At 35.4% G+C, this 27,645-nt stretch overlaps 1 protein-coding gene across 2 annotated transcripts in view; it reads right to left on the bottom strand.

Annotated features, from left to right (window-relative positions):
• HNRNPLL (heterogeneous nuclear ribonucleoprotein L like) overlaps window positions 1-27,645 on the bottom strand; it is a 37,768-nt gene that overhangs the window by 7,186 nt on the left and 2,937 nt on the right. Inside the window, exons 2-8 of one of the 2 annotated variants that reach the window (XM_006930353.5) lie at window positions 20,118-20,236; window positions 15,143-15,380; window positions 13,182-13,267; window positions 11,505-11,601; window positions 11,347-11,419; window positions 6,801-6,872; window positions 1,574-1,791 (exon numbers count right to left, since the gene is read on the bottom strand). In XM_006930353.5, coding sequence (XP_006930415.1) covers window positions 1,574-1,791; window positions 6,801-6,872; window positions 11,347-11,419; window positions 11,505-11,601; window positions 13,182-13,267; window positions 15,143-15,380; window positions 20,118-20,236 — 903 coding nt within the window. The remainder of the gene's footprint in view (window positions 1-1,573; window positions 1,792-6,800; window positions 6,873-11,346; window positions 11,420-11,504; window positions 11,602-13,181; window positions 13,268-15,142; window positions 15,381-20,117; window positions 20,237-27,645) is intronic. The other variant, XM_006930354.5, reaches the window with a different exon arrangement.

Here is a 27,645-nt window from a genome sequence, read left to right as displayed (position 1 = left end):
TATATTAAATATGGAGCTCTTATATTCATGAATCTCAAAAAAAGGTGAGGAATAATTAACTATATATAGGTCTTTTAAAGGACTATCATAACTTGAGATTAGTGTATCATAATATATTATTTAAAATGTTTAAAAATTTTTGAGATATGGGACTAGAATTGTTCAAATAGCACACAGAAGATTTTGCATTTATCACACAAAGTGATTTATGTTTCTAAATCATGAGACAATTAGTTCATAACACAAAAGACAAAGATATACTGAGGATGTTGACTGAACTGCCTGATTCTGATTATCTACAAATATGATAAGCACAGAGACAACCTAAGTGATAAGGCTAAAATACACACTAAAGCCCATTTAGTCATCAAACATGCAGTTCCTAAACCTTAACTAACACCTAGGTGTCTTAAGATAAATGTCTGTGTGAAAAAATCCTGGACTACTTCTCCCAGTATTGCTAAATCTATCCCCTGTATTCCTGGCTAGTTACATAAGCAGAGATATCCCATATGTTAGCCCTAGACCAAAAGTGGAATTTTCTTTCTTTTCTAAATGTGGTCAAATTGTTATGTTGAGGAAATTCTTGTCTCAGAGATTTTCTGAGTTGCTTCCTCAGATCAAGGAGGCTTTAGAATTAATAAACCAAGTAAGAACTAAGAGTACCAACTATTCAAGCCATGCTCCCCCTCCCACACATTTATGACTCACATGCTTATACCTTTTTATTGTAGTGAAAAGAACACTAAAATCACTTAAAACAATAGAGAAAAATAACATTACCTCAGTACTGAAACTCAAATTGGCAAGGGTATCGAACAATTGGTGACTTAAGACTACCGGTCACTTCCCCAGTTAAATTTTCCATGATTCTTTAAAAAACAGTTTAGCATCTACTTTATGATAAGAACTATTTTAAGTATTTATATCAATGAACAAAACATCACAGATCCAGGGAAATAGATGCCTAGTGAAAACAAGGTTACAGCTCTTTAAAGATCTTTAAAATATATAAAATTTAAATGTTTTGCTACTTTTTGAGTGAGTATAAGCCTCCAGACAAAGTTTTGGACACATTCTTTCAAAGTGGGTCAGTTTCAAATACTGATAGAGCTAAAAGCACATTGTTCCTCAGAAGATACTAGAACTCTAGCATTTGGAAGGCCAAGTATATAAATCCAGGATTTTCCTAAAAATTCATGACTTGTGCTCAAGCTCCACGAAAGTAACTGCTCTTTCAAATTCTACAGTTCAACATGTTAAATGCTAGACAGAAACTCTTTGTAATGATAAAATTAATACAGGCTTTATGTCTATAATACTCTAGTGGTTGATTAAACTGTTTTGGACTTCTATTTTTAAAGTATTTTTAGTACTAACAACCTATACCGATCGCTTACCAACAAAAAACAATTTCTGAAGTTCCCACCTAATGAATTTTTTGCGTACATTGGTTACTACTAAAAGAACTTGTATGTTCCCAATAAAAGGCAAAGACACATGTATTTACTGCCTGTTCAGACTTTCCTGCTAGATATCCTAGCAAAAGAAATTAATATGAAATGAAACTTACCTTTTCAATATTTCCATATAAGCAGAATAGGTTGAACACTCTTGAACAATTCATTTTTAGCTGATGTAATCCACTAACCATTACAACTGAACCAGACGGATTTCCTCCATGCATGTAAGAGGAAGAAGCCTGTGGTAACGGATACGCCACAAGCTCAGGTGTATCTCGAGAGCCCATTCTGTAACGACTTGGTAAAGGCAATAATGGACCATGGGAGCCTATAAAAATGATACAAAACAAAACAAAACACAACTTTAGCAGATACGCTTCATCACACAAAAAGTGAACTCTTACTATTAGCTAGTTTGGTGTATGTCCCAGGAAAACTCAAATGTGTTAATATTCAAATATAACCTGTGGGGATTAATAAAATCTGTAATTCTTTGTATCAGATCCTATATACATTGACCTGCACACCCCTGCATATACATCAGGCTTTAAGTTTGTATTTTTAAAAATATTGTTGAACCAGAAGTATACAAAATCAGGCCATAGATAGTGGGAATAAGGGGAAATCAGTGTAAAACTTTGGGCTGCTGTGTATAAATTATACCTCAAAAGTTTTTTAAAAGCCTCCTGCCAAAATCTTTTGGAGGATAATACAGTAACATACACAACGAAATCTCAGAAACTATCTCTATACAGATATAACAAAAGGAACATCTCTTTAATTCCAATGAAAAGCTGCCTCCTTGAATATACTTTACTATAATGTGCTTTCTAGTTAGTATTTTATCCCCCAATTCTAATTTAGGAAACTAAACCTCTAATTTAGTTAATATCTCACCTACTCAAAGGTGTCATTTATTCAGCACCCTGCACTATCTGAAACAACATCAAGAGCCCAGAAGAAAATAATGGCTGAGTGTCTGAAACTGTTGTCACAGAAACACACATAAATCTATGTCTCGCGCTGAGAATCCTTATTAAGAATCAACATGCTAACTTTAGAGTAGTTCTAAACAACTCTATCTGGTTTTCCCATCCATAACAGATTGGAAGTAACAAGAAAAATAAAGCTAAAGTGAATGGAACAGACAGGAATGAGGACGGAGTCTGGAGAAACTGATATAAAAGCAGGCATAAGGCACATTCACAACAGCAAGAAGAGAGGCGTAAGAACTGAGAAGCAACTAAGAAACAGACTCATAAACTGGAGGTTGTGGGAGGCAAGGAGGGAGGGGGGTGAAATAGGAAGGGGATTAAGAAGTACAAACTCCCAGTTACAAAAAAAAAAAAAATTAAGTCTCAGGGATAAAAAGTACAGCACAGGGAATATGGTTGATAACACTGTAGTAACGTTGTATGGTACCACACTTCTCGTGGTGAGCAATGCATAATGTATAAAATGTCCAATCACTATATTGTATAACCGAAACTAATACAACAGTGTATGTTAGTTGTAGTTCAACTAAAAAAAAAAAAAAAAAAAAAAAAAAGCAGCAACTCAGATGGAGATACAGCTCAGAAACGTAAATCCATACACCTTCAGTGCTCCTGAGTTAGTGATTACATAATCGAAGCATACTCTGGTAACATGCAAAGGTCTTCTTGATGTGCAAGAAACCAATCCAAAAACCCAAGTCTTTTCCTCATTTCTCAAGAAGTAAAGCGTATATAATACTACTGACTTTCATTTTTATCCAAGACTAAGGGACAACTGTCATCTACTAAGTCAGTCACTAAGAAACTACATCTTGGTATTCACAGCATGCTATTAGAACTTATGTGGACTCCAATTCAGAATTCAGTATTCTAAATATAGTTGCCATTCATAACAATTCTGCAACACTACCACTGGGCACACACACAGTGTGAATTCCTACAACTTCATGAAGGCAGAAACACCTTATCAATTCATCGTTATCAGTGTTGCCTTAAATTGGAATTCAACTGCTCTTCCTGCTGGGAATTGATAGTTTATTAAAACAATCAATATAGCTCATCAATATATACTTGTTAGTAACTATACATATTTTGGCCTCTAATTTAGAGTGATACATATAATGGGGTCAAATATCAATCATTCTTAGCCCTACTGCAAACACACACATACATATTACACCATACATATTACACTACCACCATTTGCTTGTACAGTAATGACATTTCACTATTATCACTAAATATTCTTTTTCATAGGAAGTAGAAAGATGTGTGTATGTGCTAGATGGGCAGTGGAAACTTCCACTCTACTTAAGTTCCCCAAGGTCCAAAAATGCTGAGATTCACTGCCCTAGGTAACAACTGAATTCAGTGCAAGAGAATAACTAACGTTTGTAATTATGACCTCAGCCATCAGGATTAAATTATGTTATCTATGCTATTTACATTGCTGCCTATATTGTTTAAGAAGATAAGAAAAAACAGAAATCTTTAAAAGCTTTCTATATATAAAACAAAAAGTTCATGCAAAATATTTTGATCCTTAAAAAGCTAATACTTCTGGTATTTAAAAAATTCACTTATGTGGGAAAATACTACCTAAATGGCATTACTGTCATTTTAACAGCATTTCTCATCTTTGATACTTTAAAATCTTTGGTCCAGGAGCATATCCAAAGACACTAGCAATTAATATATAAACTTTTCTTAGGCTCACAGCAAATAAATCTGTATAAAAGTAGCAAAAATCATACATTTCAAATATGAGGGCATCTGCAAGTTTACCTCATAGGACCGGGCTCCCCAAATTAAAAAATTTAAAATATTCTGAAAGCATAGATTTATACTGCTATAATAAATCAATGAATAAATTTAATCTAATTAAAAATTAAATCTTTTCTATTCCCTCTTTCTCCTATACCATCATAAAAGAAAAGCCACTTACGATATGACACCAAAATGCAAATAAATACACTGGTTTTGCTGAACTACTCATCTGAAGGCACACAGCTGTGATTTGCAATGTTTTTTAAAAGGCTCAGTATCAGAGCGCCTGGGTGGCTCAGTCGGTTGAGTGTCTGACTCTTGATTTCGGCTCAGGTCATGATACCAGGGCTGTGGGATAGAGCCCCACATCTAGCTTCACGTGGAGATTCTCTCTCTCTCCCCATCTCTCTGCTCCTTCCCCTGCTCTCTCTCTTAAAAAAAAAAAAAAAAAAAAAAAAAAAAAAAAGTCTCTGGGGCACCTGGGTGGCTCAGTCAGTTGAGTGTCTGACTTTGGTCATGATCTCACGGTGTGTGAGGCGGTGTGTGAGTTCGAGCCCCGCATCGGGCTCAGTGCTGACAGCTCAGAGCCTGGAGCCTATTTGAGATTCTGTGTCTCCCTCTCTCTGCCCCTCCCCCACTCATGCTCTGTCTCTGTCTCTGTCTCTCTCTGTCAAAAATAAATAAACATTAAAAAAAAAGTCTCAATGTCACTAGCACCTATTCCCATCTTCTTTACTTTTTCCCCCATTTCCTCACCTTACTTCTCTACCTCTTTTTATTCATCTCTCTCTCTCTCCTCTTATACTCTATTCTGCTTATTTCCCTAGAAAAGAAGAACAAGTTTTCCTCAGAGAGGTAACTGCTTCAATGGACAGAGCTCAGAATGGTCCCTACACAACCATTCCTGCTGAGCAGGACTCTCCAGAATGATCCCTATTTAACTACCAATGTAAAGAATTTTACACCTCTCTTTAAGTAAGCTTACATTTTAAAATTTACACACACACACACACACACACACACACACACACACACACACACTAAACTGGGGTATGAAACTGAAAAAGAGTTGGACAATAAGCTTTTTAAAACTATAAAGTTCTTCTAGGGTATATAACATATTTTTGTTTATATAATTTTTCGGTAAGATGGATTTTACAAAGAAAAGCAACTCTGAAAATCCATACCAAGAAAATAGTGTCAACACTACCACAGTAGGGTTCTGTCCTTCATTTATTCTTTCACAGGTTACTCTAGACCCTGTGGCAAAACATTTAAACAATTTTTAGCATTCAGCTGACTGCCATGACACATATACTCCACAACTACACTACAAACTTGTGATTACAATTCTTTGTAACCCTCCATTATGGAAAGCATAGTGGGCTCTTAATAAGTGTTTCTTTACCACAGGAGCAGAGCCATCCATATGACCAGATTTAATATTTATGCTGTCGAAGAAATAGCTAAGAAAAATTATCAAGGAGCTCATTAAAATAATTGTAGTAAGATTTTCATTCTATACCACACTTACTGTTTAGACAGAACACAGATCAATCATTTCTGCCATATAGACTACCATAGCAACTTGAACATACACTCACACACACACACACACACACACACATAATAAATCCTGGAGTTCAAAAAAACAAACTAAGGAATAAGCTTAAGCTCACAGCTAAGAATAATGATCAAACACGCAGGCATGCTGAAAACATTTCAGAAAACAGGCAACACTGGAAGCTTTTCAAAGATAAATCCTGAGAGCACAATATAGCAATTTCTATTTTCTATACCACTTCTAATAGCATCATACTTCAGCTTTAAACCACAGAATAGGTGGGGTCAGTAACTATTTAAAACTAAAAAATATTTAAAATCACAGAACTTCTAACCAGTTACAAGACTTATCAGTAGCAATTCTCAACATCTACCTATAAGGACAATAGTCTGATACCTAACTTTTTCCTGGGGAAGAGTATTATTCTAGGTTTCATGATCTTAAATCTTATCAATATACCAAACATTAAAACTAAGAATTTTTAAAAAGAGGAATTAAATACAAACAAATTTAGCCAAAGCCAAAATACCAACTGTAGAACTGTCTTAACTGTAAAAGACTTAAGGCTCTAACAAGAAAACATATTTCTTTTGGACAAATACCCCATCTTTTCTGCCTTTATTACTCAAAGTTCCTCTTTGCTCATAATTGGTATAATGGAAGAAAATATACTTACTAAAGCAGTATCTCTTTTTGGTCTTCTAACAGACCAGAACCCACTACTAATCAAAATCAAAATCAAAACCAAACCAAAACAAAACAAAATGGTAAAAAAGCTTTTCAATCTCCAACCAGCAGCTCTCATTCATCTCAAGGATTATATATCAATATCCTAAGAAAACAAAGGATTTTGGACAACTCCTTGGGAGTACATTATAAGTGACTAATCCCCTATAAACCAAGTCAGGTGAGCAGGAAAAATAGAGACAAGAAATGTGCCATTCTTCATCAGAAATGCAAAAATTCTAGTAGTTTGTCTATACTACCTTCCTTCTGCCTTGACAAACTTACCATAGCCATCATGTCTAAACGAAGAAGGGTGTTCTCCCAAAATGGCTTGTCTCTGGCGACCCTTTCCTCTATCTGACACAAAAGTAGAAACATGGTTTTAACAATTTTGACCCAAGTACTTAACAGTTCTCACATGGGAAACACCCATTCAAAACATCCATTACAATTCATAAAAGAAATAGGATTCCTGGTTAACTTTAAACATCCATTCATATCCAATTTAAATACAAACACCAAAAGTTTAAGGAAGTAATTCTATCTAACAAATTCCACTTAACTTGAAAATATCTTTTTGGCAAGTGCCAAATACAATCACACTTTCAAATTTAAGGAAAGAATGGATACTTTTCGGAAAGTGAACATACACAATGCTAGAGTTTGACACTGTACAGAAGGTTTTACCAATACATGTCTTTAAAACAAGCTTTAAGTGCAGTACTTTTGAAAGACAGTACCTGAATCATACTATTAGCTTCAACAGCAACACATTTTCAAAGTGGGCTTCTTTCAAGAAGTTCAGCATAAGCCAACAACAACCTGTATTACATGGTTTCACAATCAGTAAACACAGAGTATTTTGTATGTATATACACATATTTACAAACACCTACTGACTTGAGAGCTGGAAATTTGCACATCACTGGCCCATATTATAGCATGGATTGGTCATTGTCTATAGACCTTAACACCAGGCAGGACTATGAGCACCCTCCAAAGTTTAAATACGCCAAGATAAAGCTAACCAAGGGGGCTACATTATTGGATGAGAGTACTACAATACTCCTAAAAGATAATTTTTATTCTAGCTATGTTTTCAGGAAAGGCATGCCAATTTTCCTAAATCTAGAATGAGAGATCAATAATAAAATTACTTACAAGTTTCTAAAATAGCACTTCCTATGTTGGTTGGTAAATTTTAGAAATTATTGTACAATGCTTTTTAGAAAGTTTGCTGATCAAATCATAGCACCCAATAAGATTTTTTTTTTTTTTTAATGTATCTTAAGAGTCTGGTAATTCTAATCTTTGAAAATTTAGAGAGAGGCCTTCTATAAATCCTTAGTCACCTAAACAAATGAGGTTTATGGGAGATGAGAAATAATTTTCACTTCAGCCTAGAGAAGTACAATTTTAAGTACCTATTTGAAGTTATCATAGCATTAAAAGGGACCTAAGAGGTCATCTTGTTCCATTTATTTTGTATAAATTCTCTTTACATTATCCCTATCAGTTGGAATCATCTAGCCTCTGCTTACCCAACACCAATTAACAAGGTTCTCATGACTTTCCCTTACATTTTCAGTTAGTCCTAAATAATGAGAAAATTAATGTTTATATTGTATAGAAATTGGTCCTCTACCCATATTCTATCCCGTCTGAGGCTTCGTAGACTTAGTCTTTCTCCAAAGACCCTTTCAAAACTTCCAAGTTATTAAGATCCTCCCTCCATTTCCCCAGTCATTTCTTCTCCAGTCATTCACAGCTCCTTCTTTCCATTATATGGGTTCCAGCATCCAGTATCATCATTTAAGTCTCACTCCTCTTGAATCAATCCAGTCTGCTAATCCCTTCTGTTAATGTTCCTTTACTTAAGTATGCCACCCAACACTACATACAATTCCTCATCTGATCAAAGCAATCTTAAACCAAAACCACCATAATGTTTTCATGACACAGTTTTATTGATATAGTTAACAGTGTCCTATAAAGGAAAGAGCACTAGAGATTGGGAATCAGAAGATTCCAACTTAAACACTAATTCACTGGATAATTACATAAACTCACAACCTTCATTCATAAAATGAAGGAGTTAAGAGTAGATAATCTCCTAAGGTATCTTTCAGCCGAATATTGTCATTATTAATAGTTCTTTGGATTTGAAGCATTAACTACCTAATATAAGATCACATAAAACAGAAGTGTGCAGAAGAGTCAAACACTAATTACATCAGTCTATAAATAGTAGTTTGAAACTTTTCATGAATTCATCTGAAATCTGATGGAATCTGTGTACATTCTCCCCAAAAAGATGTACACATAGACAAGTTTTGCTTAACGTTTCTGGAGTGATTCTCTGGAGTCCAGGCTAAGAATTTTTCACACTAAAATGTAATTTGGGCTGAAAAGGACTTTTAAAAATGAGGTTATATTTATTACAGAGCTCTTTTTAGTAGAAAAAGTTACAATTCATTCACAGGATGCCTGGGTGGCTCGGTGGGTTAAGTGCCTGACTCTTGATTTTGGTTCAGGTCATGATCTCAGGGTCATGAGAATGAGCCCTGCGTCGGGCCCGGCACAAAGCGTGGAGCCTGCTTGGAATTCTCTCTCTCCCTCTCTCTCTGCCTCTACCCCACTCATGCTGTCTCTTGTGTTCTCTCTTTCAAAATAAATGAATAAACTTAAAAAAAAGTTACAATTCAGTATCAACTTGAGTAGAAGAGGAAGTCACAAGACTTCAAGAATGTAAACTGGTATGGTCTCACCAGACAAGTATCTGTAAGGATTTAGAAAACAAGAGTTTTTCCCTTGAAACATAACCAAGTAAAATTCTACTTTACTTCTTTATATTTTGCTATTTAAATATCTATCTCACCCATTTGTAACCTTTTCTGACACTAATTACTTGTATGAAAAACTAATCTAAGTTGGCTCTGCATAAACTTCAGACCTTCTAAAAGAACAGATGTGAACACTAATAAGAAACATATCTACAATGTTTTAAGAGACATTAAGAGAAAGGTTACCAGAGCTATATCAAAAGAGTTTAAAAAAAAAAAAAGTGTTCAATAACTGACTATAATTTGACAGAAGTGAGAGATTTCTCATCAACCACTTGTTCTGTTGTTTGAGTACTAAGGCTTTGTTTTCCAATGCTGTATTCAACTGTACTAAGCCTATGCCAAGTGGATTTGTGAGTAGTGAAAAACGTGGGGTCCAGCCGAAGCTGCATTATAATACAAACCTGTTTGCAACCCCATGCATAAGACAAGATGATTTCCTAAGAACTGAGAATTAAGGGGCCAATCACCCAAAGTCCTAAATATTTGAACATGCAAAAGATCATCACATTGTCTTCTTTTTTCTTTTGGCAAGAATACATACATGCACTATAGAGTACCTACTGCCCACAATATTTTGGATGCCATAAAAATTTTTCCTACTTTGTGGATTTTTACAGATATGCTCATCTTGGTGAGTTTTTTCAACACGTGGTTCCAACACTAATATTGTAGTTGAGGTGTAGCCAATACTGCAGCCCCCTTGTTTTTACAAGATCCACATTTTAATTTGTATATTCCAGAATTGCCACACAGTTAGTTGAACAATTTTATCAGTCAGATCTATGCTCATGAAACCTAGCATTTATCAGTTATAGGTGAAAATGCATCTCAAATGAAATGCTCTTACTTTAAGATTTATCAAGTTTAGATATTGTCTACCTTGAACAGACATGTTACTTTCACCTACATTTGAAATGTCAAAATTTCTAGTTACACAAGTTAACATGAGTGATAACCTTAAATTGTTACAAAAAGTGACAACTTATGAACAGCCACTTTACAAAAAAAAAAAAAAAATCAAACCACACAGAGATCGTCTTTTACATATAATGCATCTTTTCATCATCAGGTTAATCTAGTCAATGTCCACAGTTAAGGAAAAAAAAAAACCCAAAAGAGTAAACTTAGGTGCAGCAGGTGTGTGCACCTTTCTATTCCTTTTCTTTCTAATATCTGTGTGGATTGGTTGAGCATAAGCAGTTCTTAAGACCTGTTGATAATCTGGCCCTGGTTATTTGCCAATTAACAATTTGAATCTAGGCTGCAAACAGTTACAGTAATGGGCGTTAAGATTTACAACATCATAGATAAAGTTCTAGTACCCGTTAGTGAAAAATCTTAAATTCTACAACTGAAACCTTAAGGGAAATCAGACCAATATATACATACAACTTGAATAAATGGGCACAGTCTATCATGGTGTTCATCCCATGCAAGTCTGAAGTACTGTTAAGTGTCCTCCTTTAAAAACTTGGGGTGATGGTGCATGCAGTATGCAGTCAAGGTGAATTGCAAGTCTGAGTTTTTCAGAGGGCTTTCTGCTGATGCCGATGTTGTGCATGATGAAGTGTAGAGTCAGCCTGCTGGAGTCCTCTATCCTTCTTAATGCCTTGTCCAGCTTGGGGGAAAAGTCCTTTCCATAGAGAAGCAGTGTGCAAGTTTGCAGTTTGTAAGGAATATTCTGAATCAGTTTCCTCTCCTCCAAAGAGAGAGAGCTGCTTGGAGAAATGCAAGTCCTTGAACTGCGGGCGTGCCTGTATGTGTGGGCTCCTGGTTGAACTAAATATAAATAACTCCGTACATACCAGTAGGGGGCACTAATTTCAAGGTTATTTTCCAGCATTACATGGCCTTTGGCAACAAAAGCATTCACCAACAAGGTTTTCATTTGAATGAACTAGCTCACCTCAGGAAAAAGGAATCTAACTGCATGTAAAAATTTGTCAGCAGATGTAAGCACATTCTAAAATGCATAAAATACTTACCTCGTCTTCCCAAATATGGTTTAGTGTAGTCCCAACTGTCATTGTCATTCCTAATAACATTTAGACGAGTTGGCTGTTAAGATTAAAAAGAAAGTAAGCTCAAATTGTATATCCAAAGCATAAATATTTCTTTGGCGAAGTGTTGAAAAAATATTTACCCTTGCATATTCGATTTTTAGTGTGCAACATCCAGCATATATATCTGCTCCATTGAGTGCTGCTTTAGCTTTCTGGGCACAAAGGACTGATTCAAACATAAGCTCTATTAAGGAAATTTGGTTTAACGTATCCAATATTTTATCATTATTCGCTGCCTCAGAAAAGGACTGAAAACAATCAGAACTCTCACTTCTAGAAATGTTTTACCAATAAAATTTCTAGATGAATTTTAGGAGTACTTATTTTCAAAATCAAGGGTGCCAAAGAAAACATAATAAACCAAACTACATTAATCCAAGTCACCTGAAGTACTTCATAAATTGAAAGGAAGAGGGAAAATGGAGCATGGTTACATTCCCAGGCAAAGGACAGTTTGCTATCTCGAAACAGGAAATATTTTACTCTTAAAAGTAGGAAAAACAGGGGTGCCTGGGTGGCTCAGTCGGTTGAGCGTTCAACTTCGGCTCAGGTCATGATCTCACAGCTCGTGAGTTCGAGCCCCGCGTTGGGCTCTGTGCTGACGGCTCGGCTCAGAGCCTGGAGCCTGTTTCAGATTCCGTATCTCCCCCTCTCTCTCTCTCTCTGCCCCTCCCCCATTCAGACTCTGTCTCTCTCAAAAATAAATAAACATTTAAAAAAAAAAGTAGTTGGGGCGCCTGGGTGGCGCAGTCGGTTAAGCGTCCGACTTCAGCCAGGTCACGATCTCGCGCTCCGTGAGTTCGAGCCCCGCATCAGGCTCTCGGCTGATGGCTCAGAGCCTGGAGCCTGTTTCCGATTCTGTGTCTCCCTCTCTCTCTGCCCCTCCCCCGTTCATGCTCTGTCTCTCTCTGTCCCAAAAATAAATAAACGTTGAAAAAAAAAATTAAAAAAAAAAAAAAAAAAAGTAGGAAAAACATTACAACCAAACCAAAGTTATATAAAACAAATATTTGATTATATTTCTGAGAAGACAGGGTTTTATAACCATTAAACTATCTTCACTTTGTTGGTTTTCAAAAATTACTTGAGTCTATATATTGTTTAAAAAAAAAAAAACAAAAAAACCCCCACCAACGTGGTTTTTTAAAAAAAGGGCAAAAATACCTTGCTAGAAGTAAGCACCATTAAGAATTTGCTGTATATCCCTACCTTTTTCTATGCATACACATGTACATATAGGATGTGGGGTGAGGGTAGTTATTATTCTTTTGTTTACATGGGATTATACAGTACATACTATTTTGCTACTTGTTCTTTTCACTCAACATATCACATATCTAACAAAGAAAAGTTCTTATAATAAACCTTGACCATTTAAAAGAGTCAATAAAAAAAGGTAAGAATAGTTTTACTGACTCTAAAGTTTTGGTACTTCCAAACCACCTATTTTAAGGAGAGATTCAGAAAAGTCCGTTTAGGATACATTTAAAAAGGTAGAGATGTACATATTATCAAATAATGTTATTTCTTCTCCCATTAAAAAGACAAAGCACACTATGAGATGAAGCACTGGAATGTTTTAGGTAGCAAGTTATTATCTGTGGGCACTGCAGTTTTTAAATCTAAGACAAATAGATTTTGGGGGAGGAACAGAGAATAAATACCACTTGTCCAGATATCATTAAGCAGTTAAAAGTAAGACGTATATTACACAGCATTCATATACATCAATTAAAAAATTTACAATCAAAGGATATTCAACCATTGCTTGTATCCCATTTCTCTTGAATATAACAATACGTTGTACTTTTCCAACAGGGTTGCATACTGTATATAAAACATCCTATAAAGGAAAGAAAACAAGATTTCTTCACATACAAGATTTCTTCACATTTTATACTTGGAAAAACAACAAAGTTACACCCTGCTTTTTTTTTTTTTTTTTTTTTTTTTACTAAAAAGACACCTGTCAAGATGTCATTTCGATTCATTACTAATTAAACTTTTAAAAATTGTTATCCTTCTAAAGTTACTTCCTCACCTATACAATATACCCAACATTAGAGAAGTTATAATGAAACATTTCAAAAAGACTCGTACCTATTTTATCTCCTAAATAAACCCTCAATTCTTATTTTAACAGGTACTTAAAATAGTATCTGACAATACACAATAAATAAGCCAAAACTATAATCAATTAATGGTTTGTTTTCCAAATGTGACTCTGGAATGTTTAATATTATAATCACTTGAATTATAGTAATAAATATTTATTAAGGGGTAGTAATCAACTCAGTATTCATTTTTCAAGGGACAATGACTATAGAGGAAAGACTCAGGAAAGATCATTTATACAATGTTAGATGTCAGCAAACAAGATCGCTGTTTGTAAGTAAGAGAAAAATTAAAAACCCCCTTAAGAACAATTCTTCAACTGTCAAATTTCTTGAGCACCTACAATTATACAGTGGCACCATTAGGTACTAGGGATACAACAATAAGCAAAGCAGAGTACTTGTACTAGATTAGGAACATTCTTTCTCTCAAAACACATATTAATACTGCTTTTAATAAGTCTAGAAATATTAGAGGTAAATAATATCTAACAAAATTTAAATAGTATCTTATGCTTTGTTTTTAGTTTATGTCCCAGTATCGTATAGAAATCATTTTTTATTTCCCAGAGAGCACAAGCAAGGGAGGGGCAGAGAGAGGGGACAGAGGATCTGTAGTGGTCTCTGCAAGCCTGATGTGGGGCTTGAACTCACGAACTGCAAGATCATGACCTGGGCCTAAGTAAGATGCTCAAAGGAGCCACCCAGGTGCCCTTTACTAGAAATCATTGCTTTTTTAATTTTTACTTTTTATTTTCTTTTAATGTTTATTTATTTTTGAAAGACAGACAGAGAGACAGAGTGCAAGCGGGGGAGGAACAGAGAGAGAGGGAGACACAGAATCTGAAGCAGGCTCCAGGCTCTGAGCTGTCAGCAGGGAGCCCGATGTGGGGCTCAAACTCAGGAACTGTGAGATCATGACCTGAGCCGAAGTCAAACACTTAAATGATTGAGCCACACAGGCGCCACGAATCATTCTAATTGAAGCTTCCCTTACTGTGATATTCTACTCGTCACAAAAATAAAGTGTCCTTGTCACTAGCTTATTATGAAACATCATGTGATTATGAAGTAGAAAACTTAACTGGTTCAGGACATGAATCCTTTGTAAAAATTCTGTTAATACCACTTTTTTAAAGAGTTAAACAGGGAATTTTAAGTAAATCAGACAGGTTTTTAATAAATTATCTCAAAACCACTTATAATAATATATGCATTTTATTATATACTATGAGATTCTGTCCTTACCTAGTAGACACTCTTAACACACATACTGGCACATGAGTGAAACAAATTTCTTGGATCACTTCTAACAAGTCTAATTCCTTACCAGAAACAGAGTTAACTCTGATGCTAAATAATAAAAATTTTTAAATGTGCTTATTTAATTATGACCACTGCACTTCTGACCTTTTTACCTTTGGTGCTTCCATTTCTTTGTTCATTAAACATGACAGTCAAAATTAAGATTCATTTTAAAAATTCTTTAAAAAAAACACTGTTTTTAAATACCTAGATGGCAGTGAAGAAAACTATAGGTTAGTCACTCTGAAGGCAAATTTCAAAGTCACTGTTAATTTAGTTTATCATACTAAAATACATACCACTGTAATTGGATAAAGAGGATTCTGAATTGATAGCAGAAGAACTTTGTTGCCTCCTGATGGATCATCGGTATTTCCTGGCCGAGTGATCCTTTTGCTCGTAGAATAGTTGAAAAAAGCCTGTTGACCAGCAATGTACACAGGTTCATCCGCAGCAAAGGTCACACATTCTTTGGCACTATCTATGTTTTCAAATTCCACTAGAGCCTGCCGTTTAAATGGCATCATCATAACATAGCTGAAAGGCAGATTGGGAAGGAATACCGAAAGAATAAATTCAGTTAACATTTATTCTCAATCAAGGAAAGGCAGACTCTAATAAAAATGTGTCAAATCATACAGATTAGTATTCTTCACTACCTATATTCAATGTTAATCAATTCTTTTTTTTTTTTTAAGTTTATTTATTCGGGTGGGGGTGGGTTGCAGAGAGAGAGAGAGGAGGACAAAGGATCCAAAGCGTGCTGTCAGCACAGAGCCTGATGTGGGGCTCCAACTCACAAACCATGAAATCACAACCTGAGCCAAAGTCAGACAATCAACCGACTAAGCCACCCAGGCACCCCTAATGTTAGTTAATTCTTATAAACTGTGGTACACCAGGCAGATGGTTCATATGTGAAAGCTTATCCTCCTGTGACAGAAAGGTTTTCCATCTTTTGCCTTCCTCAAGCACAATTCTGTTATCAGTTACCAATGACGCCTCCCTGTTTATTCTTCAGGCTGCCACTCCCAAGCAATACTAGAAAATCCCTAGATACAGAAACCAGTGGAGATAAAACTGAACAGAAAGTTAGCAGATGGGACCTTTAACAACAGAAACTACTACCTCAACTGTATTTTCCAAATAAATAAGTGCCCACACTAATAATAACCAAGGACTATAAAATTTCGCTTATCTTACTAAAAACAAGAGAATTAAAATATACATAGAAACAACTGCAAACCAACCAAATTTCACACAAATAATCTCTTCCAAAATATTTTTTAAATATTAAAGAATCCATGAAAAGATATTCATCAGATGATGATAATCATGGTTGTCTGTGAACAAAGAGGGTGAAGTTATTTACATTTCATTGTACACTCTTGGGGAGGAACATATTTTAACATGTGAAATGAAAAATAAAGCAATGAAGAGAGGGAGGGAAGAAAGAAATCAAAGCACATGGATCACAGCAGGGGAAATATTACGTCCTCTATTCATAAGAACAAGCACCTTAAAAAAGGTTTTAAAATACAATTAGCATGGGTTTTATAATAGAAGGCTGCAGAAAGAACATCAGGTCAGGTACTCAGTGACAGCACTATTTCTGAATCAGGCATCTAGACCTACCGCTACCCTTTAGAAAACAGCAAATGATTTACTAGTAAGAAACAGACCACTTTGTAGCCTGGCATAGTATGTAGTTTCTTATGAATTTCACCTTTTCTCATTTATAAAATGTGAAAGACTGTTGTCAAGATTATAGTTACTGAATACAAACTGCTTGCCTCACCTCATTCATCTTCATATTCTCAGAATCTAGAAACAGAGCTGACACGTAACTGGCATTCAATCAATATCTGTTGGTCTATGAGGCTTGTTAGCTCTCCCCGCCCACATTGTTCAAACTTAAAGAAGCTATTGAAACAGTAAGATAGGGGCGCCTGGGTGGCGCAGTCGGTTAAGCATCCGACTTCAGCCAGGTCACGATCTCGCAGTCCGTGAGTTCGAGCCCCGCGTCAGGCTCTGGGCTGATGGCTCGGAGCCTGGAGCCTGTTTCCGATTCTGTGTCTCCCTCTCTCTCTGCCCCTCCCTCGTTCATGCTCTGTCTCTCTCTGTCCCAAAAATAAATAAACGTTGAAAAAAAAAATTAAAAAAAAAAAGAAACAGTAAGATAAAGAATTATCAATTATGAATATAAAATATAAATTCCAGGAAAGAAATATTATTTTTAGAAACTTCTTGATGAAGTTCTGAAGTCGTGCATACAAAAAAAACAGAAAACCCTGGAATCAGGACTATGCTAAAGAAATTAAAGAAGGAGGCACTTGGGCGACTCAGTTGGTTGAGTGCCCAACTTCGGCTCAGGTCATGATCTCGTGTTTGCGGGTTTGAGCCCCGCATGAGGCCCTGTGCAGACAGCTCAGAGCCTGGAGCCTGCAGCCTGCTCTGGCTTCTGTGTCTCCCTCTCTCTCTGCCCCTCCCTGCTGGTGCTCTGTCTCTCTCTCAAAAATAAGTAAACATTAAAAAATCTAAAAAAACAAAGAACAAAAGAAATTAAAGAATAAACATTCTCCCCCCACAAATATAAGGTGGTTGAATAGCTAAATAGTATTACCAAGTAAGTATGTTAATAATGCCCTTTGATTCTTTGGAACACAGAAAATTATAAAGGTTGAAAAATAAATTTTTTATTGACCTGTCATAGACTTGGTCTTAGTAAAACTGCCTTCTATGGTAACTACAGTAAGAAGTGAGCTAGAAGCACAGACTTAGATGTGAAAAAGTGGCATCACGTGAAGATAAAGAAGGGAAAACTAGAATGTTGCAGACGTTTTAGAATGCACCTAAATTATCTGTCATGTAATTTTTAAGAAATCTTGAAAAGCATATGAGGAAGATATGAGAAGAACAAAGAAAGAAAAAATAAAAGGGCTAAGGGACATGGTAGGGTCAGTGCTTTCAACTTATAACTCAAAACACATTTACTAATATTTAAACAAAAGTTGGAGGAGGCAAAAGATTTTATTATACAAATTGGGTCCCAAAAGGTTTGTTTTAAAATATTAAACCAATATAGCTAATTATACCTAGCATGCTCTCCTTTAATGGAAGGGGAAAAGGGAAGAAGAGAGAGTACATCTTTTTAAACATTCTTTTGATCCTAACAGATGAATATACTACAGAATAAAGACAACAAATATACAGAATTTTATTAGACTGACACAACCATTCTCAACATCTTATAGTTTCTCCTCAACTTCTTTCCTACGCATCTAGTTTTCAGGTATAAACTTACTCGATGTTGAACTTGGTGACGCACATTTTTATATGAGCAGTTTCTATATAATCTCTATAATCCCACACACACCACTAAAGAAATAAACAAACACAGAAAGGTTCTATAAATGCAACATTTTGAAGCAAAACACCTACTCCTCACCAGAGGCTGTTCAGGGTTCTTTCAGTTTTAACAGCAGCCACCTCTTATTCAAGATCATTTCACACAATTAAAACTCCTAGTGCACATATTTATGCCAATTAAACTTTTAATTTTACACTAATTTGTTCCAATTATTTCACGACTTTTTTATCCACAAAACTACCAATCCTGAGGGCAGAACGATGTACTATGCAAATTAACAGAATTACATTCACATATAAAACACTTTACCATGGACTAAATATCAAAAAGTATACAGGCCACTCAAAAGTGATTCACGTAAAAAAAAAAGAAAAAAGAAATGATTCAAATAATTCAACAACTTCCACAAATAGTTCTATTTCTTTAAAGCCGAACATTCAGAGCTTGTGTCATAATTAACATAAAAATGTCAATATAGTTATGATTGCTCTAAAGTTCCCACCAGTATTTGCTCGTCGACCTGTTTTCTGACAGGACTCCAGTATCTCTTGGCTTTAAAGAAATCACTTTAAAAGCCTAAAATAAAATTACCAAATAAAAAATTAACCAGAAATAACCATCTCTTTCTAATCCCATAGGACAACGCAACCCACGGGGTTAGTCTAGTACCAACGTGCAAATCTAAATAAGGTCTAAGTTTGCTTCAATATATAATGTTCCCGACAAACTTCATTTCCAATATCCTCTTCAAATGACTAAATAGTGATGTAGTCATCTGAATGACATTTCAAGAAACGGGCTTTCCTTTGCCCACGTGGACTGCCAATTTGTATGTCCAAGAATAAACAATACGTAACAGTGGTCTCTAAGGTGCATAAGTTGAAGATAACAGGTTTGCCACGTCACCCACCTCTCTGTAAGATCATCAAAGAAATTAAAAAAGATGCCATGATGGAAGGTGTCACCTAACTCTACTATTCCTTTGAGGCAATGATTCCTTTCTGTTGGACATCTCTGCTCACTCTCTCACCATCTATTAATGCATCCTTTCAATACCCAAAACTCCACATAAATTTCCATAAAATTGAAGCAATCAAGTTATCTCAGCAAATACACTGAAATCTCTCCCCTGTTTATGTATTTTGACTTAGACTGTGTCTCTGATGCCTCTAACCAACGTATTCACCAAGGAAAAAATAAAATAAACTCTAGACTATCCATACTAATAAGAGAACAACAGCCGGGCACACTCCAAAAATAATTTAGAAAAAATTTTTGAGTGTCTATTTTTGGCAGTACATTCACTTTTCTGATTATATTTTCATTTGAGTCAATATTCTTAAGCATACGCTAACTATGGAAGAGAAATGAGGAGACTGAGTGAATACAAAACACAAAAAGAAACTAGGATAAAACACTGACTTCTCATGATCTGCAGAAGAACTCCTGGCAGCACACACTTAAGGCAAATAATGCCTACCCTTCATCTACTCACTTTTAGTTGCCAATTAATTCTTAAACATTCCAAAATAAACAACAACAAATCAGTATTTAAGTACCGCTACTTGAAACTCTAAAGATGAAGGGCGTAAACTCATTCAAACATGAAAGCAGTGTTTAACAAGGAGTCATGGACTCATTTGAAAGTCAGATAAAAGATGAAATTACCCATTTTGCATATAGCCTGGCTGGGGAGTGATAGGTGATCATGGTCCACAAAAATACATCTCTGCATCATCCCAGGAAGGAAAAAAATAAGAGGCTTAAAAGGTTCTAAAGAAATACTATCACAGGCAAACTTAATATATACTATGGTCAAACATCAAAGCTTATATTATAGCAAGCAAGCAAGGCTTGTTTTACTATACTGTTTTCAATCTGCATGAAGTCCCTAGGGTCCTTACCATATTGTCCCAAATTTCTCCAGGGCCTCCACAAGGTCTGCTTCCACCACAGATTCACAGAGTCCTCGAACATGGACAACAGGTGAAACAGAAACTTTATGATGACTTCCACCTGCCTCCTAGCAAAAGAAAATAATTTCTAGTTAAAAATTTTAAAGGTCTAAATTGTATCTATAGTAGATTCAATTCTGCATTAAAAAGAAAACATCAAAAAAAATTCCAAACCAAACTGCATTCACAAGTTAGCAAAAGGACCTGAGAAAAAAATCACCAATTGTTAGGCATGAAAATTTAGATTTCTTAGAAGAGGGTATTTTCTCTTAATAAGAAGTACAACATAGGGGTGTCTAGATAGCTCCGGGCTAGCTTTTGGTTTCAGCTCAGCTTATGATCTCACAGTGTGGGGTTTGAGCCCCGCGTCAGGCTCTGTGCTGAAGGTGCACAGCCTGCTTGGGATTCTCTCTGTCCCTCTCTCTCCGCACCTCCCCCATTTTGCACGCACACTCTCTCTCAAAATAAATAAAAAGAAGTACAACATAAATTAATAACTTATTTCAACTGCAATAAAATCTCAGAAAAAATTTCAACAGATGCAGAGTATGCTATGACTGGAATTATATCGTATACTGATAATTTCATTACAAAATATCAAAATCTCAAGTAGTCCAAATGAACAAAAAAAAATCCCAATTTAAAATGTTTCTTTAATACAAAGATTATAAACTTTATATCATCTTTTGTCCTTGTTTAATTGGTTATCTCGTTCCACACTAACTTAAAGCTACTGTGCTTACTTAAGCAGCACACTTGACAGCTTAAATTTATACAAGGTACCATCTTTGTTGATGAACAAGTAGTGCTCAAAAATGCAAGCCTTCCTGGGCTTCTCTGGAATACTCTGTATCTTTTGAGTACACCCAGGAGGTAGTTTTAAAATACACGTATATGGACTATGTATGAGAATTATTTTGACCGTGAAAATGGCTCTATCATTTACTTATTCAAGTTCTTTTTTTTTTCCAAGTTCTATTTTTTTTTTTTTTTTTTTAAGTAGGCTCCATGCCCAGTGTGGAGCCCAATTCGGGGCCCAAACTCATGACCATAAGATCAAGACCTGCTGAGATCAAGAGTTGGATACTTAACCAACTAAGACACGCAGGCTCCCCTGAAGTTTTATTAAGACAAAAATCTGTATTTTACAACAAGCCACTGGGCACCTCTCTTGCATCACTTCAGAAATGGCTTCCATATACAATCCACACACACACACACACACACACACACACACACACTCAAAATCTATTAAATGAAAAGTTTTTTCTCCTACAAACAGACTAATCTAAAAGCATAAATGTTTTATCATTAAAACTTAAGAATTATTTTAAGAAAATTAAATGTCTTTATGGCTATATTAAAAGACTCACCAATTTCTCTTTATAATATTATAAAGACTGTTAGAAAAATATAACAGTCCTGTGCACTGCCAATAAAAATGTTATGTCACAGTTTAAAGAGTTGATTTAAATATATAAAGTAACCATGGGACTACTCTCTTATACTATTGTCAAATTCAACAAATAAATTTAGTCCTCTGCAAATATTAATCCAATACTTGGAATTTCATTTGAATTGCTTATGCTGAGTCAAGCAGATATTCATTACATGCCACTAAGTTTGAAATAAATCATTCTGATTGTACACTATGTAACCCAACACTATTACAACCTTAACAAATGAGACTCTTTCCCTAAATGAAACTCAACAACCAAATGTGCACTGTCATTATTAAACTACTAAGCATAAATGGACAACTATACAAGAGTTCTAAATCATAGCTAAAACCTAATGTAGAGCATATATTTAAATATATTTAAAGTATAAATAACAAATTTTACTCTAAAAATAATCATCAGACAACAACAGAAGTCAAGAAATAAGACAGTCCTCTCAGTTGATCCCTAGAAATCTGCTGGCAAAGGTAAAAGTGCAAAAGAAAACTTCACTGGCCAAGACTATTCAAAAAGCTACTATAAAAAAAAAAAAGTGGAAGGAGGATTTCAGGTTAGGACTAAAAAGAGACAACAAGGGTGACTAGGTGGCTCAGTGGGTTGAGCGAAGGACTTCAACTCAGGTCATAATCTCACCCTTAGGGAGTTCAAGCCCTGCATGGGGCTCTTTGCTGTCAGCAATGAGCTGGCTTCAGATCCTCTATCCCCGCCTCTCTCCGTACCTCTCCTGCTCGTGCTCTCTCAAAAATAAACATTTAAAAAAGAGAGAGAGACAACAAAGGCATTATTTGAGTCTTCATTTTATAATGGATAAAAACTACTAGGAAATATGTTTTAGAGACAAATGGAGAAATTTAAATAGAGATAGGATTTTATATTATGTAATAGAACTATTTATTGTCTTAGGTAACATTATAATAGTAATGTTTATGTGATAAGAATATCCTTATTCTTAGGAAAGCTGGGATCATTTAAAGATGGACTGTCATCAAGTCTCCAACTTTCACAGTTTAGGTGAAAAAATGTATATAAATATAGATATACACATATGGAGATAAAATCCCAAATGGCAAAATGTTAAAAACTGCTGAATCTAGGTGAAGGGCATATGTAATTGAATATTTCACAGAATAAAAAGTTGGGAAATTATTTTATTATGTATTTAAGGCCTATAATAAGGTATGAGGAACAATATAAATAGTCATTAACTCACCAACCACTTTAATAAATAAAACACTACCCAACAGTTGAATACATCTCCTACCTCCCTTCCCATCATGGATAGCCACTGTCTTGAATATAATGCTAAAAAAATATGACTATTTTTCAAATTGGTCTTCTCACAAAGAAATGGATCTCAGGACCAATTTTAAAATCCCTCAAAAATATCTGATTTTAATATATTATTATTTAATTACATTTCCTAAATGGAATAGCTCCAGACTTAAGTCATTCTTCAGAAGTAGGAACTTATTAAATGCAAACAATATGGTACTTAGGGGAAGATATGATTATCTCAACCTCAAGGCAGAAAACATACCCTGTATCCACTGTATTTCCCTATTTCCACTCAATTAATCTGCCATTCATAGAGATTTCTCTAATCTTTACATTATGTCCCCTTTTCTTGAACTTAAAATTTTCCCATCTTTTCTGTAGTTTAAATAAAGAAGAAAAAAAAAACAACCTGAAGGAGTCACATCTGAGGGACCACAAAAAAAGAAAAAAAACCCTAGTGTTGTTTCCAAATATAAAACTGATATATTAATGGTATCTTTTCAAACAATATTTTCACAACCCCCTTTTTCCCCCAATACTAAAACTTTTCTTAAATCAGTATTTTCTTATCTCTATGCTTTACACTGGTGGTAAGAAATCTGCAATCTGTACAGCTTCTTTTACCTACCCTAAAGTTACCTCTTTTAAGCATCATACTATGTATCTGAGTCTGAAATTGGTGAGTAAATGAGTATTATTTGCCCCATTGTCATATATTAACACTTTGATCATGTCTTCTCCAGCTCAACAAAGTTTTTTTTTAATCCTTTCTCATACAGAAGCCCAAAGTCCTTTCATTTCTAGGTTCCCTCTTCATCTATTTATGTCCATTACTTGTCAGACTAAAAACAGTATTCCAAATAAGCACCCAGCAAACGAAGACACGCCTGCAATTTATATACACTTTTTTTTTTTTTTTTTAAGTTACCCTAGTCCTTCTTTAGGCAAACTTTGTCAACTATAATGGAGGCATTATTTGGTCCCTTGGGCAGACTACCGACCAGTCTAGTCATACCATTCCAAACTCTCAGCCCCTTAAAAGTTATCTCAAGGACAAACTCCAATAATACCAATTTTCAGTGCTAATTTTGACTATTGCAGATTGAAGACTGAGTGCTACTGAAAAGAAGGGAAGCTCAGGAGGGTATAAGTGAAGCTTCCGAGAGGAATGAGAAGGGCCCGTTAACGCCTCTTCACATAGTAAAATAAATGTAAACTGGCAAAGGCCAGGCACAATGTCCTTATTAGGCTTTTTTGTTTTCCCAACATCTCCATGCCCAACACATGCTTAACAGCATAACACTTGCTCAACAGCAACTGAACAACCTTCTTCTGCCCTCTCAGAATTATAAAAAAGACCAAACTCAAGTTCAATCATTCATCCCCCAACACCAGACACAGAACTACTGCCAAGTGCTTATCCAGCTTCTCCTTAAACACTTCCAGTGACAGGAAACATACTACTCATGAGACAATCCATTGTATTTTTAGAAAATTCTTCGTATGTATCCAAATCTGTCTCCTTGTAGCTTTGTATCCAAAATGGTCTTTGAAGTCAGACCAGTGTTTGAATCTTTGGACATTCACTGGCTCCAGTGATCTTCAGCTAATTGCCTTTTTGAGCCTCAGTTTCACTATTAAAAAAAAAAAAAAATCCTTATCATGTAAGATTACACTAAATGGAACAAAAATAAAGTGTCCAGTACAGTGCAAGATGGAGTTATTAAGGGTTCAAGAAATATTGGGGCACCTGGGTGGCTCAGCCGGTTGAGCATCCTCAGGTCATGATCTCACACTCCGTGAGTTCGAGCCCCACATCGGCCTCTGTGCTGACAGCTCAGAGCCTGGAGCCTGCCCCAGATTCTGTGTCTCCCTCTCTCTGCCCCTCCCCTGCTCATGCTCTGTCTGTCTCAAAAATAAGTAATAAAAACATTAAAAAAAAAAAAAAGGAAATATTAAATGGCACCCTTACCCTTATCTACATTTCCCTCTTCTACATGACAAACCTCCAATTATTTGTAATGATTTCTCAAACCACACCTAAATATACCCTAGAGGCTAAATATCCCCCTTGCCCCACCCCCATTCTTGTCATTCCTCTTATAATGTGATTTCAAGTGTCTTTTTCTATTCTAGTAATCACTCTCTGGATGCATTAGAATTCATCAACATTAAAAAAAAAAAGAATTTATCAATATTATACCAAAAAATGAATACAGTATTTCTAGGTATTTAAGGTTTTCCCTTTTACTTTGGATACTGCATATAGACCAAGGAAAAAGGAGTTTTAAGGGACAGCTGAAAATATCTTTTAACCCACACTATGCTTAGAGTTAACTACATAATTTTTCTTACTAAATTAAACAATCACATCTCTTCGTCTCTTTCTTTTTTTAAAGAAACAATACAGCAGATCCAAAATATGAGAAATCCTTTCATTTTCTTACCTAAGTTTTCAGGTACACTTGATCCCATAACAGAGCAAAATTAAAAAGAACAGCCACACCATTCAAATAACTTTTTAAAAAATAACCTTTACTTTTTTACTCATGCAGCAGGGATTCTCTGGTTTTGCCTACCCAGGTCCCCTTCCCCCTTCTTCTGGTTAAACACGTACACAACCCTGAACTCTGTATTATTCCACTGGTATTTTCAATCACACAGTCATGCCTATCCAACTTCAGAAGTAGCCCAGTGATTAGCTGCAGGGCTAAGGAAGCTAAAAAGTGTTGATCAGAAGGGATAAATATGGGCACCGGGGAGAGGAGAAGAGTATTCTCTATTTGCTAGCTATAAAAATTGCAAGTCTAGTTTTATAACTACATGGAGGAAATAGAGCACATAGAATCAAGTTTCAGTGACATCATCTAAATCCCTAGATCCAGCCATGCCTGAAACCGCGACCACAACTTAGCTTTCTCAGTTACACGGGCCAACTTTTTGTTTTGCTTAAGCTCACCTGAATTGTTGCTGTGGCTGAAACTACAAGCTTTGAAAGGTGTATTCAATTTCAGAGGCAAAAAAAAAAAAAAAAAAAAAAGCATTAAATGACGTAGAGTCACAGATTTTTAGATATGGAATTTTTAAAATTAATTTATTTTGAGAGAAAGAAAAAGAGAACTGAAGCCAGGAAGAGGCAGAGAGAGAGAGAGACAGAGAGAATCTCAACCAGGCTCTGCACCATCAGCGCAGAGCCCAACTTGGGGCTCAAATCTACAAACTGTGAGATAGATCATGACTGGAGCCGAAATCAAGATCATGACTGGAGCCGAATGAAATTAACCAACTGAGACACCCCGGCACCCCTGGAATTTTTTTTTCTTTACTTTTATAACCCCATCACAGACAACAGCACCTGGCACATAAAAGGGGCTCAAGTATTGTTTTTTGACGAATTAAGAGATCACAGTGATCATCTGATCCAACCTCCTCATGATGGTTGAGTTCCAGAGAGGTTAAGTCACAAAGCATGTTGTTGGTAGCAGAACCAAAACACCTGCCTTGGTTGGGCTTATAGGTCCATTAAAAAGCTCTTTTCATTGTATGTACTAACACGAAGAAATGTAGTCACTTGTTAAAACCAAAAGATAACAAAACCTACTACCTTTCTCTTCTTTCCTAATACAAGGCCTGAAAATCCTCACAACAGCAGCATAGCTAGAGACAGAGGACATTTATTGCTATAGAAGCCTTAAAAATTAAAACTCTGGTGCTTACCTCCAGGGCACACACATCCTTTAGCTTTTTCATTCCCCAGGGTGTATTTACTATGCTCACTGTCAGCCTCTAAACTTTTCCTGTGGGAACTAAGCTAACAAAGTGACCTCACCTTATCCCCCATTCCGTATTCATCTAATAAACCATCATTAATATTCCTATACATCTCTGTAATTCAGATCCTTAAAGTATAATAGTGTATCTTAAATTCAAACTAGCTCCTCCACATAATATATATCGCTAAGAAATCCTAGGATCTACGTTTTTATCATGACATTCTGCCATCTTACAAGTCTATTTATTAAACATTGAGAAACTTAAATTTTCATCTCATCGGCAAACAAGCCACTTTAACAATCTGATTTGCCTGTTTACTCACTAGCAGAAGACAGTAAAAAAAAAAAAAAAAACACTTGAAAGTCTCCAAAATGAATTAGCATTCCATAAATTTTTATCGATATCAGTCTTTATATAAGCAGATCTTTCTAGGTAACCTCTCAATTTAATTCTTCAATTGGTTTCACCAAGTAAAGCCCTAATATTTGAAGTCAAGCTGCTTTCTAAAAAATAAACAGATACAGAAATTTACTATTCATATGATCTTGAAGGTTGAAGGTCATGACTTCTAAATTTAAGACCACCACTTACTCCACAAGAATAAAGTAACTTATAATACACAGCACAAACTTTCATAATCCAGCTTTGTTCAACAATGCAGCACAGTGAATCTGAAACACTCTAGGAATTTCTGGTCTTCAAATTAAGTACCAGAAGACACAAATTTGAAGAGTGTCTTATTTCTCATATCCGAACTACTAACTCACTTCTCTATACACCTTAACACATCATGATCATTCACAGTGATCAATTCATCTTTAACTTAGGAGCATTTGTAGAAACATGGCTTTTCTTAAATACTTTCTTTCCTCTTTACATCTAATTAATAGATTAAATTAATAGATTAAACAGATTAAAGCACTCATGGAAACTTAATTATCAAAAGCTAAATAATGTAAATCCTTGAA

The sequence above is a fragment of the Felis catus genome, chromosome A3, assembly GCF_018350175.1.
Source record: "Felis catus isolate Fca126 chromosome A3, F.catus_Fca126_mat1.0, whole genome shotgun sequence".
NCBI lineage: Eukaryota > Metazoa > Chordata > Mammalia > Carnivora > Felidae > Felis > Felis catus.
Note: the sequence above shows the minus strand (reverse complement) of the source record. Positions and strands in the feature narration are given on the sequence as shown.